The sequence below is a fragment of the Chiloscyllium plagiosum genome, chromosome 20, assembly GCF_004010195.1.
Source record: "Chiloscyllium plagiosum isolate BGI_BamShark_2017 chromosome 20, ASM401019v2, whole genome shotgun sequence".
Taxonomy (NCBI): Eukaryota; Metazoa; Chordata; class Chondrichthyes; order Orectolobiformes; family Hemiscylliidae; genus Chiloscyllium; species Chiloscyllium plagiosum.
The window spans coordinates 41,302,560-41,319,758 of NC_057729.1; the positions used below are offsets into that span (position 1 = coordinate 41,302,560).

Genomic DNA, 17,199 nt, shown 5'->3' on the forward strand with positions numbered 1-17,199 from the left:
AATGTAGTGTACAAAATACTATGCAAGGACTGCACTAAACACTATATAGGACAAACAGGAAGACAGCTAACAATCCGCATACATGAACATCAACTAGCCACGAAACGACACGACCAGCTATCCTTAGTAGCCACACACGCAGACAACAAGCAACATGAATTCGACTGGGACAACACTACTATCATAGGCCAAGCCAGACAGAGAACAGCCAGGGAATTCCTAGAGGCATGGCATTCATCCACAAACTCCATCAACAAACACATCGACCTGGACCCAATATACCAACCACTACAGCGGACAGCTGAAACTGACAACCGGAAGCAGCAGGGACAGACCACTATAAACACCGGAGGAAACATCAAAGAAGCGCTTCGCTGGAGGCTCCCAAGCACTGATGATGTCGCCTAGCCAGGGGACGAAACGTTTGCAACAAAAACTTCCAGCTCGGCGAACAGAACCACAACAATATATGGAAAAATTAGACATTTTATGTTGTGGATATTAATGACAATTCCAGTAATTTGTGATATCTGGAATGCACCATGTACTGATTCTATGTTGTGTCAAGAATCCACCACCAGAGGGCTGTTTTGGTTCAGTGGTAGTGTCTCTACCCCTGAGTCAGAAGGCCTGGAATCAAGTTGCATATGCTCCAGAATTATGTAATACCATCTATTAATAAGTAGATTAGAAAGTATCTGAATCCTCAACCTGACTTGAATCTGAATGTATTACGTACCCCAATGAAGTACTTGCCTTGGTGCATGCGACATGCACAAATATCTTTACATAACTCGTTCAAACAAAAGTCTGTAAATCTATTTCTTATTTTTGTGTAGAATATTAACTATGTGTTGGGTGATGCTTATCGTTTTCACTGGGAAGCAATAATGCTGGACGTGCTGCTGGAAATGTTTAGTATCTGCCCAACTGAGTTAGTATCACGAGAACTATCTGACACTTCTTAATCAGTGATAGTCTCAAACCTTAACCCCATGCTTCTCTTTCATTTTATTCTGTTTATTCACAATGCCCCCAACCCCACTCCTTCCTGACTTTCGTAGGGTACTGAGCCATTGGAATTTGCACATTTCCCCCAGTGTCTGCGTGAGTTTCCTTCAGGTGCTCCAGTTTCCTCCCACAGTCCAAAGATGTGCAGGTTAGGTGAATTGGCCATGCTAAATTGTCCATAGTGTTCAGGATGGGTAGGTTAGATGCATAAATCAGGGGAAAAATAAAGTAATAGGGTAGGGGAATGGGTCTGGACGGGTTACCCTTCAGAGGGTTGGTGTGGACTTGTTGGGCCAAAAGACCTGTTTCCACACTATAGGGATTCAATGCAATTGTTGTGGGGTGTCTTCCAATTCTTGTGTGTTACTTGGCTAAGACAGAAATGGTCAGGCGACTGTTTAACTTTGAAAGCTTCCCACTAGGCTTTATCATACCTCTGCACAGTGTTCTTCCAGCAGTGATCAATGGATTCAGTGATCGTTTTCTCACCATTCACAATGCAAACCCTTTCCCATTTCAAAGCACAGCTGAGGGACTGTTATAATTTTTTTCTGCTGCTGATCTAATCTGCAAACTAGCCTGGTTGCACTCAATAGACAAAAGACCAAAAGAACTGCAGGTGGTGGAAATCAGAAACAAAAACAGCAATTTCTAGAAAAAAAGTCAGCAAGTCTGGTAGCATCTGTGGGGAGAAATCACAGTTGGTGTTTAGGGTCCAGTTCTTCAGAACCATGAGTTCAGAACCTCTGATTTCTCTCCACAGACGCTGCCAGACCTGCTGAGTTCTTCCAGCAATTTCTATTTTAGTTCCTAGTTGCACTCAATTCTTTTCACATTTGCTTGAATTTTATTTGATCCTTAATGTACCGAGAACTATTAACGCAGACGTCAACACTTGTTTCAAATAAGAGTTGGGTTTTTCTGCTGTTTCATATCTTCAGGAAATATCCTTGAGTTAATGGACTGTGAGCATTACCAATGCTTGATAGCATTCTCTCCCTACACCATTCCTGAAGCCAGTATAGGCATGAATAACAAGCCATCAGTTGTTTCAATATTCTCCATCCTTTTCCAGATCTGCCCCTATTTACTAAGTCATAGTTCTATAAAGCTACTGCTAAATCTCATTCTAAGGGGAGAACAAGTGTTTCTTTTTCTTTGTGTTTGCTGGTGTAAGCTTTGGCTTTCATCAAAAGCAATACCAATCCACATGAGAGGCCTTAGTATTCCACATCTGTATAAATCCTTGTAAACTGGAAAGCAAAACCACTTTCAAGTAGAAAGAATACACTTGATCCTCCCCAGACTTCTAAAAAATGTATTTTCAAGTTCCTTGCTTTACCTCAGTACTGAAGAAAACATGCCATTAACTTTACTGACAAATGAATGCAATGTTGCATATCCACCTCCAGTGAATAAAACATAATATTATAGATGAAAATTTTCTCAGAAGGTGGTGATTTGGCCCATCATTTCTGTACCATCGTGGCTGTTTTGAAGAATAATTCAGTCAGAGTAATAATAAGCTATCTTCAGGCACAGGCGCTCTGATGCATGGCTTGAAAATTACATCAACCTATGCTGGTTGAAGGCACCTACAATATATTCCTGAAGTATGCACCTTTTATTAAAGCTAAGATTTATTTATCACTGTCATTGAATTCAGTATTTTACAAAGTTTCTTTTCTGTGTAATATTGCCTGGTAGATTGAAGGGAAAATTCACGTTTTGCTCCTTGTCTTACTTCAGTCTAAAGGCATACAGATTCTTTTTTATTCATTCACAGGGATGTGGGGGTTGCTGACTAGGTCAGCATTTATTGCCCAAAGGTGCACATTGCTGTGGGTCTGGAGTCACATGTAGGCCAGACCAGATAAGGATGGCAGTTTCTTTCTCTAAATGGATTCTTCCTGACAATTGATTCAGTGTCATCATGAGACTCTTAATTCCAGATTTTTAACAAATTCAAATTTCACCATCTGCCGTGACAGGATTTGAACTTGGATCCCCAGAACATTATCTGATTGTCTGGATTAACAGTCCAGTGATAATACCACTGGGCTGTCACCTCGCACCGACTTAATGAAATGAAAACATAAAATTTTGGCAATACAGCGGAACCTTGCTTATCCGAACATCAATTATCCGAGCAAGATCTCAAGATCCCGATGCTCGGGCAGACTGTATTATCCAAACATTGGAATGTCCGAACATTGGACTGTCCGACCAAAATACTCCCCGCCCATGTCGCTCGGAAAATCAAGGTTCCTCTGTACTCAGCAGGTCAAGCGATATCTGTGGAGTGAAACTGCCAATATCTCAGGTCAGTGTCCCTTCACCAGTTTTGAAAGGTTATTGTTAATTCTGTTTCTTCCCATTGGTGCTGCTTGATTTGCTGCATACTAATAGAAATGCTTGTTTTTGTTTCAGTTTTAGATTAGATTAGATTACATTACAGTGTGGAAATAGGCCCTTCAGCCCAACAAGTCCACACCGACCCGCCGAAGAGCAACCCACCCAAACCCCTACATTTACCCCTATACCTAACACTACGGGCAATTTAACATGGCCAATTCACCTGGCCTGCACATCTTTGGACTGTGGGAGGAAACCGGAGCACCCGGAGGAAACCCACGCAGACACTGGGAGAACGTGCAAACTCCACACAGTCAGTCGCTTGAGGCGGGAATTGAACCCGGGTCTGTGAGGCAACAGTGCTAACCACTGTGCCACCGTGCCGCCTGAAACAGTTTTCTAGCATCTGCAGTATTTTGTCAAAGGGACTTGCACCTAATTTTTTACCTTGTGCATGTCTGGCTCCAGTCTTCAATGCTGGATGTCTCCAATATATGCAGCATACTTTGAGTTTAATCGAGCTGAACGCTCATGGTGTAGTTCAGTGAGTCAATGCCAAACCATGCATTTTTTTTTTTAACAGCAGTGACTGCTATATTCTGGTAAGGTCATTCATTCACTAACACACTGAACTGCAGTAGGGCATTTAAATAGCTTTTCAGTGTATTCATGAACGAATGCAAGTCTTGGAAGTGGATGGGGTGAGTTAAATGGGTAAGGGGTAGGGTGATTATTTGGCAGGGTTGGGGTGGTTGGATTGGTGAGACAAAAGAGTGGGCGACTAGATAGTTGGGTTGAGGTTCTGGTCAGATTGGTTTGGGGTTGTATCAGATGATCATGGAAGCTGGGTCATGTCTGAGGGGCGGAGCTGAGACTGGACAAGTTGAGGGGTGCTGGACTGGCAGACAGGAAAGTGAAATTGGGACAACAACCAAATCAGCCATGATCCTCTTGAATGCTTGATCACACTCAAAGATTCTGAATGGCCTACTGCTGCTCCTCAGTCCTATGTTCTTATAATTAACCATCTTTCATTAAAATGTGATTGTATCAGGCCCACAAGCACGTTAGCCATATTAGATTAGATTTGATTCCCTACAGTTTGGAAACAGGCCTTTCGGCCCAACAAGTCCACACTGACCCTCCAAAAAGTAACCCACCCAGACCCATTCTCCTACCCTATATTTACCCCGACTAATGCACCTAACACTATGGGCAATTTAGCATGGCCAGTTTACCTAACCTGCAAGATCGTTTTCAACATCTTTTTCGAAAGTGAAGATTACACCGAAACAATCTAAAAAAATTATCCTCCAATTAAAAATGTCAAGACTTGGATAGTGTGATGGATAGTGTTGTGGATCATACAGAAGGTTGTCAAAGGATACAGTGGGACATAAATTAGTTGCAGATATGGGTGGAGAAGTAGCAGATTAATCCGGGTAATTGTGAGATGCTGCACTTTGCAGATCAAATATTAAGGAAAAGTATACAGTTAATGGCAGGACCCTGAACAGCTTTGATGTACAGTGGGTTCATGGGTTCAAGTCCATAGCTCCTTGAAAGTTGCCATGCAAGTGGATAGAGTGGTAAAGAAGGCATATAGCATGCTTGCCTTTATTGATCAGGAAATTCAGTACAAGAATCAGGATATCATGTTACATGGTTTTATCAGACTTTGGTTAGGCCACATTTAGAGTATTCCATTCAATTCTGGTCACCACATTACAGGAAGGATGTGGAGGCTTTGGAGAGGACGCTGAAGAGGTTTACCAGGATGCTCCCTGGATTAGAGGGTATGAGGCTAGAAAACCTGTGTTTTCTCTAGAGCGGCGATTTGATAGTCTATATAATTATGATGCTTTTATGGGGTTGATGGTCATAATCTTTTTCCCAGAGTTGAAATGTCTAATACTAGGGGGCATGCATTTAAGGTGAGAGAAACAAAGCTCAAAGTAATGTGAGGGGCAAGTTTTTAACACAGAGAATGATGGTAGTCTGGAATGTGCTGTTTGGGGTGGTGGTTGAGGCAGATACAATAGGGGCATTCAGAGAACTTGTAGATGAGCACACAAATGTGAGAGGAGTGGAGGGATATGGTTCAAGGGCAGGCAGAATGAATTAGTTTAATTTGCTGTCACTTTCGGCACAATATCGTTGGCCGAAGGGCCCGTACCTGTGCTGTGCTGCTGCTATGTTCTAACTTCGCAGAACATATTTGAAATTTTTAGATCTTTAGCTTGTGCTCCAGGAACACTTTCTTGCTTGTCTGCAGTAATATAAAACCAGAGTTAATTATGACTGGTTTGCTGGATCATGTGTCTTGTTCTGTGGGGAATCCATTGCTTTTCAGTGCTCAAGTGTAATTTATTCTACTTTCCCTGGGCTTTTTCTGTGACAGTGGTCAGTCCTTGCATTGCTCTTGTTATGCTATCTGAGTTTTCATTCATATTATTCAACTGAAATGCACATTTGATCTGTGATCTTTTGCCAGTCAGTCTCCAAGTGAAAAGCTTAGTTTTGTTTATTCTGAAGGTCGCAACAGAGGATTAATCTCCTCGTGTTTAAGTAACCATAGCAGCTGACGGCCACTTACCTAGCAGTTTATACAAAGTGAGTTGTGATGATATTCAGGTTTATTTTTGTTAAATATATCTCTTTTCTCTGTGTGTTCATCACAGGGTAAAAGTACAGTGCGTCCAACTGAGAAACCATTTACAGTTACAGCTGAGTTGTGAATAAAGATTAATCAGTTTGTTGGCACATTGTGCAGTTATGACTGAGGTGGAGGAGTGAAAACAAGTTGAAGCTTTCCAACTGATTTTTATTTTGATCCCGTTGTGATTTTGATGTGTTTGATTTTGACTCGAAAAAGATTTTTTTGACATTTTTAATAAAATGTTAAATGTTTCTTGATATAATTATGGAATATTGATTTGACAGTAATTAAATGCTTTCACATTTTTTACCCTGCAGTAGCGTTCCCACATCCAATCATTTTTTTCTGGTGTATGAACATGAATTTGAAATATGATTATTGTCACTTGGCTAATGTCAGATACAGTGGCAGTTTGTGTTCTTCATTTGGCCTCAGTGGCACTGAACTCGGGGGGGGGGGGGGGGAAATGTAAGGGTCTCTGACTCTCAAATGGTGTCTTGAGATCCCTGCTTTGAAGTGTGCAAGTCAATAAGAACAGAGTAAGAGGTTGAATAGGTTAGGGCTTTTTTCTGGAACAGCGGACGCTGAGGGGTGACCTTATAGAGGTTTATAAAATCATGGGGGGCATGGATAGGATAAATAGGCAAAGTCTTTTCCCTGGGGTGGGGGAGTCCAGAACTAGAGGGCATAGGTTTTGGGTGAGAGGGGAAAGATATAAAAGAGACCACTTTTTCACACACAGGGTGGTACATGTATGGAGTGAGCTGCCGGGGAAGTGGTGGAGGATAGTACAATTGCAACATTTAAAAGGCATTTGGATGGGTATATGGAGAGAAAGGGTTTGGAGGGATATGGGCCGGATGCTGGTAGGTGTGACTAGATTGGGTTGGGATATCTGGTCAGCATGGATGAGTTGGACTGAAGGGTCTGTTTCCGTTCTGTACATCTCTATGACTGTATAAAAGCAGAAAATGCTACAACTGTTGCAAACTATGCGGCATTTGTGGACAGAGGAAACCAAAGTTAATGTTCAAAGCTGGTGACCTTTCATCCCATCTCCGAGGTCTAGGGGTGACCTTATAGAGATTTATAAAATTATATGAAGGGCATAGATGAGGTGAATAGATCCTTTCCCTGAAGTGAGGAGTTTAAAACCGGGGGCATATTTTTAAAGTGAGAGGAGAAAGGTTTAAAAGGAACCTGAGGGGCAATTGTTTCCACACAGAGGGTGGTTACATTGTGGAATGAACTGCCAGAGGAAGTGGTAGATACAGGTATAGTTATAACTTTGAAAGATATTTGGATAGGTACATGAAAAGGAGAAGTTTAGAAGGATGTGGGCCAAATGCAGGCAAGTGGGAGTAGTCTAGTTTGGTCAGCATGGACGAGTGTATTTTTCCCCAGAGCTCCATTGCAGCTGATGAGTGCCTTGTGACTGTTATCGTCTTTTCAGACTTCAATATTAAAAGATTTAGCTAATTTAATCATCTTTCCTAAATTAGGTTGCAAATCATCCAAAGATATTTTGAAATGTGGAGTTTGTTTTTTGTGACAACTTGTGATATTTCTCCTCTGTGCGAAAGGAGTTTGCTCCTCCACATTAGTTTCCTCTAATATCTCATTGATGGTCATTATATAACCCAATATAATGTCCTCTGAAATATGTATCTGTTCAAAGATGTTTTTGGACATTCAGACTGACTGCAGCTATCCACATCTCTACACTATTAATTCCATTAGAATTAATACAGCCATAGAGTCATTCCGCACACAATTCCGTGTGAAAATGTTGCCCCTCCAGTCCCTTTCAGATCTTTCTCCTCTCACCTTAAAAATATGACCCTGAGTTTTAAACTCAACCCACCCGATGGGGAAAAAAAACCTTTATCTATGCTCTTCATGATTTTATCAACCTCTATAAGATCAACCCTCAACCTCCCATGCCCCATTGACAAAAGTCTCAGTCTTTCCTTATAACTCAAACCCTCCAGTCCAGGCAATATCCTGGTAAATCTGTTTTGAACCTTCTTCAATTGAATAATATCCTTCTGTAGCAAGGTAACCAGAACTGTACACAGTACTCCAAAGATAGCCTCACCAACATCCTGTACATCCTCAATATGATGTCCCAACTCCAATACTCAATGGTCTGAGCAATGAAGGCAAGTGTGCTAAATGCCTTCTTAACCACCATGTCTACCCTTGATGCAACTTTCAAAGAATTATGTACCTGAACTCCTAGGTCTCTGTTTGACAACACTACCCAGGCCCACCATTAACTATATAAGTCCTGCCCTTGTTTATTTTACCAAATTAAACTCCATTTGTCACTCCTCAGCCTATTGATCAAGATCCCTTTATAATTCTTGATAACCTTCTTCATTGTCGATTATACCACCAATTTTGGTGTCATTCACAAACTTACTAACCATGTCTCCTAAATTCTTAACCAAACCATTTATTTAAGTTACAAACAAAAGTAGATCCAGCACCAATCTCTACGGAACATCGTTGGTTACAGGCCTCCAGTCCGAAAAACAACACTCCACACCACTCTCTGTCTCCTACCATCAGCTAATTTCGTATCTAATTGGCAAGCTGTCTGTGAATCCCATGTGGTCTAACTTTACTAATTAGTCTACCATATGGAACCTTGTCAAAGGCTTTTCAAGTCCATGTAGACAATGTCTGCTGCTCTGCCCTCAATCTTTTTGGATACGTCTTCAAAAAAGCTCAATCAAGTTTGTGAGACAGGAATTCCCATGCACAAAGCCATATTGACTCTCCCTAATATAGTGGTCACCTTCAAATACATGTAAATCCTATCTCTCAGAATCTTCAACAACTTACCCACCACTGATGTCAAACTCATACATCTAAAGTTCCCAGGTGTCTCCCTACAGCCTTTCTTAAATAAAGGCACAACTTTAATTACCCTCCAATCCTCTGGCTGTAGAAGATACACATATTTCTGTTAGGGTCCCCACAATTTATTATCTAACTTTCCAGAGCTTCCTGTGATACACTTGATCAGGTCCTGGAGATTTATCCATCTTTAGGTTTTTGAGACCTCCAGCACTTCCTCGTCTGTATTGTGCACTGTTTATAAAGCAGCAATATTTATTTCCCCAAGTTCCCATTTCCCCAAGTTCCCTAGCCACCATTTCTTTTTTCACAGTAAAACCTGATGAGAAATATTTGTTTAGTACCTCTCCCATCTCCAGTGTTTCCACACTTAGATAACTTTGATCCTCAAGGGGCCTTATTCTGTCCCTCGTTGCTCTTTTGCTCTTGATCTACTTGTACAATCTATTTGGATGATCCTTAACCTTGTCTGCCAAAGGATATCTCTCATCCACATTTTGCCCTCCTGATTTCCCTTTTAAGAATGCCCCTACAATGCTTATACTCTGCATGAGATTCACTTTATCTCAATTGTCTATACCTAATATGCGAACTCCTTTTTATTCTTGACCAGAGCCTCAATATCTTTATTCATCCATTGTTCCCTTCTCTTCGCAGCCTTACCCTTCATTTTACCAGGAACATAATGCTTCTGAACTCTCGTTATCTCACTTTTGAAAGCCTCCCACTTGCCAGTGGTCCCTTTGCCTGTGAGTAGTTCACTCCAATCAACTCTTCAAAGTTCCTGTCTCATACCCTCAAAAATTTGCGTTACTCCAATTAAGAACTTAACTTTTATACAAGGCCTATTCTTTTTCATAACTATTTTAAAGCAAATAGAATTATGATCACTGGTCCCAAAATACTCCCCCACCAACATTTCAGTCACTTGGCCTGCCTTATTTCCCAAGAGAAGGTCAGGCTTTGCTCCTTTTCTATTAGGTAAATCAGCTTATTGATAAAGAAAATTTTCTTTAATACAGTTTGTTGAAACATTGTCCTCTGATGGGGAGCGACAATAAGTGACAGTCCAAAATTGGAAGTGCAGAATATGCAGGCAGGAACACAAAACTGAGGCTTGTTCTAATTTAAAACTGACCAACAGAATAATGGAGAGACTGAAGCCTTAAGGGGAGGATATTAAGATAGGGGGAGGGAATTGCAAAAAATACGAACAGGAGAAAGTCAAAAGGATGAGCCAGCTAATTGCTTTCCTTCTCTTGGAATCACTGCAAGCTGCTATGAAAAGACCATCATAAGAGGTTAGCACCTGATTATCACCTTATCTCAAAGATGATCTTCAGCTATTTTCTAAATTTGCTTACAGTGTCAGGATTAAAAGAGAATTTGGTGTGGGGATAATGCTTTCTACTTGAGTTTTTCTGTCAAATGCTGGAAGTGAGGACACAATTTTTTTTTTATTTTCATTGCTGCACAAGAGTAACAGAATTAATTTTGTTGCTCCAAAGTTGATATTCTCCTGACTTCAGTGACACTGACCATTCTTGTAAAGTCAATCTTGTATTCTGTCAGATGTGTGCTTTGTGTTTGCTCAATACCGATCTTCACGTACTTAACCTTTCGACGATGGAGTGAAAAACATTTGAGTGATTGTATTTGTTGATGACTTAGCAAATATTACTTTCGGAAAGAACTTAGTCCCTTTCCTAATATTCTCCATTTCATTGCGTATCAAACCATATGATGCTGTTTTTCAATAAACTCATCACTTAGATCTCTGCTATATTACTTCCTCTGTGGTGGACTATCTAACAGGTATGACAAGTCCCAGTTTGGCATTTCACACTGTCTTATTAAACGAGGAACTTCATTATGTCTCTGCCCGTCTCCACCTTCAATTGAGAGGGCAGAGAAAAAGTGAGAGGGAGATATGAATCATTACTCTGACTTGCCCATGCTCTGTGTGCTAATGCTTGGTTGCCAAGCTTCCAAATAGATTTGCCAACTTAGAATGTAGGGTCCACCACTGTCTAGCCGCCCAACCTCTTCCAATGCCTTCCCCAACTTGATAAAGGCCAGAAGTTAATGAACTTCATTGTCTCAGAACTAATATGACCATTGAAAGTAGACATTTTGACAACTGCACTGTCTGCCATCTTGACCTGGGAACCAAACCAAAAATACACAATTCATTTAGAGTTGATGTTCACTAAGCTAAATCTAACATTGTAGCTATAATGTAACAAACTAAAACAAAAGTTCTTCTGAACATTTCAGTGAAAGTTCCAAAATGATATGCTATTGAAGGGAACTTCTATTGTCTACATCATACATCAGTAATAGGAATAAGTACAAAGTTTTGTGAAAACATTTTAGTTTAACCACTTAATCACTTCATTAGATCTATTATTTCTAATTTTTGTACTAGATATATAAATATCATGGTGCTTTCTAGTGTTTTCATTAATTGTTTTACTAACTTCTATGAAGATTTTTCTCATGAATGTTCACAAGAAATTTAACGTTAGATCAATGGCAAAAGTTTTGGTCAAAAAAGTAGTTTTCAAATGTCTTAAAGATGACATGCAGAAGTGAGGGGAGGGAATTCAGACTTTTTGGGTACTGACTAATGAAATTTACCAGGTGTAAATTAAAATTATGGAATTTTTAAAATTCACTCATCACTGGCTGGCCAGCAATTATTGTCTGTCTCTAGTTGCCCTTGAGAAGGTGGTGGTGAGCTGCCTTCTCAAAACTCTGCAGTCCATATGCCATAGTTTAACCCACAATTCCCTGAGGAAGGGAATTCCAGGATTTTGATCCAGCGGCAGTGAAGGAAGGGTGATATATTTCCAAGTCAGGATGGTGAGTGGCTTGGAGGGGAATTTGCTGGTGGTGGTGTTCCTTTTATTAAGAGACCTTGTATGACTGCAGATATCTTGGAGGATTGAAAGGCTGGAAGAGGTTACAAAGGCAGAGAAAGGCAATGGACTTGACAGATGAGCATGTTAAAGTATAGATGTCACTTGACTGTGAGTCAGTGTGGATAAGTGAGAATGGGGTTGGGGGAACAAATTAATGAGACTCTGTTAAGACACAGGCAACAAAGTTTTGAATGATCTCAAGTTTATGGAAGATAAAATGTGAAAGATAGGCCAGAAGTGCATTGGAGTAGTTGAGTCCAGAGGTAATAATGGCAAAAATAAAGTTTCAACAGCAGATAAACTGGGATAGGGCAATATTAGGCACAGCAAATGATGTGGAAATAGACCATCCCAATAATGGTAAGAATATGTGGTTAGGTGAACATCTTGGGATCAGTTACGATAACCATGTTGCAAACAGACTGTTATAGTCTCAGACTGATGCCTGGACAGGGGTGGAATAGGTAGGGAATGGAGTGGGGACAAAAAAAGTAGTGGCTTCAATCTTCCCACTATTTAATTGGAGATTATATCTGTTAATTCAGTACAAAATAAGATGAGCAGTTTAGATAAATTAACAAGAGTGGAGGAGTTAAGAGAGATGGTGATGAAGCCAGGCTGGGTGCTGTAAGCACTTGAAAATTAATGTTGTGCTTTCAGCTGTGTTGTGATGTTGCTAATGGACAACATGTAGTTGTGAAATAGGATGTGACCAAAGATAAATCATTGAATGACAGCAGAATAATATTGTGGGAGCAGGAAGGAAAACCATTACAAGTAATACTGTGACTGATTAGATAATTAAGAATGGAATTAGTTGAGAGCAGTCCCACTCAACAGGATGATAGTGGAGAAATGTTGGAGGGGGATAGTATGATCTACCAAATGAAAGGCTGTAGACAGTCCAAAAGGGTAAGGAGAGATACCTTGCACTGTTTGTGGCTGACAGAGTTTATTTTTGTTCATTATTTTTCCCTTTATTTTAATCAATTATTTTGTTGATCTTTGTCCCCCCCCCCCCCCCCACTCCATTCTCGTTCTTAGCACTTTACTTCTAAATATTAGAAAGTCATTTTTAACCTAATTCTATCCTGATTTGCATAGAGCTACTGGGTCTTTACCATTTGAGTTATGATTTAACGGAACATATTTTTGCTGAAAACTTTATCTTTCTTCTTGTTTCCCAATATTTGTGTGCTCCTTCCCTATTAATTTATATATTCGTGGCCACCTCCCTTCTTGTATCTATATAATTGGCTTTGTTAAATTTATTATCCTAGTTTTGGACTTGATTATGTCACTCTCAAACTTTGATTATATTTTCCCAGAAGATTTTCTATTACTAATTAACCCTTCCTTATAATATCATGCTAAATCTAAAAGTGCTTTTTCATAATGTATTGTTCAAGGTCACTTTTTGCAATACCCTACAACCTGTACTTCCAGACTACATTTACCATTTTTACTATAAATTCTGCCTCCATGATCCTGCCCCACCAGCTACCTGATGAAGGAGCAGTGCTCAGAAACCTTGTACTTCCAAATAAACCTGTTGGACTATAACCTGGTGTTGTGTGATTTTGTTAAATTGTAGAATCCCTACAGATTTGAAACAGGCCCTTTGGCCCAGCAAGTCCACACAGACCCTCCAAAGAGTAACCCACCCACCTCCAGTTCCTTATTACTCTACATTTACCCCTGACTAATGCACCTAACCTACACATCTTTGGATTGTGGGAGGAAACCAGAGCAAACCCACGCGGACACAGTGAGAATGTGCAAACTCCATACAGACGGTTGCCTGAGGCTGGAATTGAAACTGGGTTGCTGGTGCTGTGAGGCAGCGGTGCTGTGAGGCAGCAGTGTTAACCACTGTGCCACCGGGAACTTTGTCCACCCCAGTCCAACACCAGCACCTCCACATCATGGCTTTACTGGTATGGTAATGACATCCATTTATTGCTTGAATACAAGTTAATATTTCCAATACAGTGACAGACAAAAGAGTGGCATGTAAATATTTTAAGTCTTTCCCCATGAATATCTAACTGTAGTCCCTGCAGTCAGATATATTAAAAAAACTAAAAATTGATCTTTTGGTTCCTTTTAAAAGGAATCCTCCAGCTGTCAAGAAAGAAATAGATTGGGCTTGTTGTATTTCTACTCCACTCACAAAAATGTCAATTTCTTGCTATGTGTACAGCCTGTAAGAATACGTAAAGCTTTTGTCTATATAGGATTCCTTATTAAAATTCTCTTCTTACACCAGTGTTTCTGCTCATATTAAGGGAAACATCTGCATTGCATTATTAAAGTATTTTCAATTTTAAATTATATGTAATACAGAGCTCTGTTTAAAAATGTCATTGGTTTCTGTGGACCAGTAAAATCAGTAGTTTGAGCCCAAATACAACTGCCAATTAATGCAGGTGTTTAAAGTTACTTTGGTCCTTTCTACATTTTATTCAAAAACAATAAACTTTATCTCTTTGCAAAAAAAAAGTCACTGGCAGGAGAAAGAATATTGCAAATTGCATGATAGTAGAAAACAAATATATCATCTTGACAGTTCTGTTGAAATAATAACGCAGCCTGCAAACCTACTGTTTTTCATCAAGGAGACAACATTGTTTCATATTATGTGATCCTAGACCTTTTTAATTTTCCTCTACTATCTGAAAATTACCAAAGGTACACTGCAGACGTCCAGGCTAGTCTGAAAGCCATAATATGAAACTGTAAGATGATATTAGAAAAGTTACTAGTATGATACCAGCTATAAGGCATTATTGATTTTATGACAAAGGGGCTGGCAATGAAATAAAACATCCTGGATTTGTTTGTGTGATGGGGAAAATCAGATCTCCAGCACAAAGGTGAATGAGGCTTTAAGTGTAAATGATTACACATGACAATGCAAAGATTGGATAGATTATAAAAACAAAATTATCAACATTTAAGAGCACCAATTTATGTACTTGAGAGATGTTAGTCAGAATGGGCTTGGCAAATTTAAATTTATCCAGGAAAGTGGAGAAAGTTTAGAGTAAATCAAGGAAGTAATCCTGAAAGCAATAGGCTACTGTGAACAACAATGGTGTGAAGCTTAAAGGGTGTGCTGTTTGTTTGATTGGGATTAGCAAACAGCTCACACAGAAAAGATATTTGAAACAAAGAAGAAAAATGATTCCGAATTACAGAAACAATATGCAAAGATTTGTTTTGAGTGTAAGATATTAGAAAGGCAAAAAGGAAAATTATAGGAATTGAGTAATAATTTATATGTTTCTATGTTTTCTAATATGGATACAAAGAGAAAACAGAAAAATAAGAATGGATTAGGGCGACAGGAAGTGGAACTGAGGAGGAGATAGTAACTGACACTATAGGTTGTGCAAATGCTAAGTACTACTTCTGTCTCCACTTGTTTTCTCAAAAATATGCTTTACTCATAAAAGTTGATTACATAACAATTCAAATTTAATATTATGGAATGCACAGTACTGTTCAATTTCTTTCATTACAATGTGACACTGAAGAGCCTCATTACCCTTACAATGCAGCTTACATTTGCAATGTATATTTTCTGTCAAACATTCTCTGGCATATGCAGTACAAGACATTTACAGAGATTTCAGCCCTTCAGTGTACTATGGCAGGAGGACTGTAGACTCTGGCCTTTTACTATTGAGCCTCTGTAGCAGCCAGCACAAGCTTTAGTGCATACTCGGCACCTTGGGAATTACTTGGAAATGATCCTCAATCACTGACAACAACTCTTTCCACTGGAAGACCAGCAGAATTTGTCTAGGCAAAAGAGTGTCCTTTATTGAGTTGATGGTCCTCCAGCATCAGTTGATATTTGTCTTGGTCTGTGTCTCGCTACAGCTCATGGAGCACGAAGTTTGAAAGATTTGACCACGAAGAAACCCGGATAAAAAAAAATCATAAAAGATAGCCAGCATCATTTACTGATGAGGAAGTCTTGCTAATCTACAGCACTTAACTTTCATGGTATCATTATAATTCAATTCCTTTAGAAACATTCATACTGAAAATAATACACATTCACTGCAGATTTTACTATTGACATGTAATTTTAGAATGTACACTATCCCAAAGGTAATAAAGTATGACTGAGAAAAGGATTGACATTGATAGTCTAAATGGATGCTAGAGAGATAAGAGATCTCTGAGAGAAAGTGGATTGATGCAAATCAAATATCAAACTACAAAATGGAATGTTTGCTCAAAAATACGGTTGGAGATCCTAGAAGAAGGTTGGCTTGTATTATGAGGAGTTATAGAAAATATAGAAAATTATCTTTGTTTTGTAATTATTTGAGTGTGCTATAATTTTTTTGTTTAAAGTAAAGGACGTTACAGGATTTTCCTCAAAATATTTGATAACAAAATCCCACCTCTGTTGCTTCTGCTACTAGAGCCTGTGTATCTGCAACTAGGGTAATTTTAGCCACCTATTTTATCTTCCAGACGAAGATTCGACACTCTTGATTTTCACTTATTAAGAGCCGTACTTGAGTACCCATCTGAAAGTTTGACATGGAAAGCCAAACTAAGAAAGAATAATTTCACGTTCTAGATTAGATTACATTACAGTGTGGAAACAGGCCCTTCGGCCCAACATGTCCACACCGACCCGCCGAAGCGCAACCCACCCATACCCCTACATTTACCCTTTACCTAACACTACGGGCAATTTACCATGGCCAATTCACCTGACCTGCACATCTTTGGACTGTGGGAGGAAACCGGAGCACCCGGAGGAAACCCACGCAGACACGGGGAGAATGTGCAAACTCCACACAGTCAGTCGCCTGAGGCGGGAATTGAACCCGGGTCTCAGGCGCTGTGAGGCAGCAGTGCTAACCACTGTGCCACCGTGCCGCCCATAAATGGGTGACCCATTTGGGTGACCCAAGAATGAGAACATGAGTACTAATTTCTACGAAGTTTCCTTAATGTTTCATTTTCTCTCAAAACCACCTTGATAAAGTGTCCTTCACCTTTCTGGTAAATTCAAATACCTCTTAACTTATTTTTATGCACACAAGAGGTGTGGGTGTCATTGCCTGGGCCAGTGTTTACTGTGCAGTCCCAGTTGCCCTTGAGAAGGTGGTAATGAGCTGCTTTCTTGAACCTCTGCAGTCCATATCACAGCTGGTCTTGTGTAAAAACATAGACAGTTTAACTAATCAAGCAATCTGTTTGCTCTGATTCTTTGTTGTAAGATCATTTTTCTGTGATTCTGATTTATTGGGCTACGTATAACATTTCGAAAATCTGTTTATTATTCACTCCTGAATTATTCTGATTAATGTCTTGGCCCATTTGTTTAAAATTCAATCTATGTGTTCAAACTTA

At 39.7% G+C, this 17,199-nt stretch overlaps 1 protein-coding gene across 6 annotated transcripts in view; it reads left to right on the plus strand.

Annotated features, from left to right (window-relative positions):
* The window catches only part of manbal (mannosidase beta like), a 69,071-nt gene that overhangs the window by 30,744 nt on the left and 21,128 nt on the right, over positions 1 to 17,199 (plus strand). The window contains exon 3 of one of the 6 annotated variants that reach the window (XM_043710612.1): positions 16,309 to 16,344. The exons of 4 other annotated variants lie outside the window; for them this stretch is intronic. In XM_043710612.1, the coding sequence (XP_043566547.1) occupies positions 16,309 to 16,329 (21 nt within the window). In that variant the 3' untranslated portion in view covers positions 16,330 to 16,344. Of the gene's footprint in view, positions 1 to 9,547; positions 9,727 to 16,308; positions 16,345 to 17,199 lie in introns of those variants that run through there. One more of the 6 variants, XM_043710611.1, reaches the window with a different exon arrangement.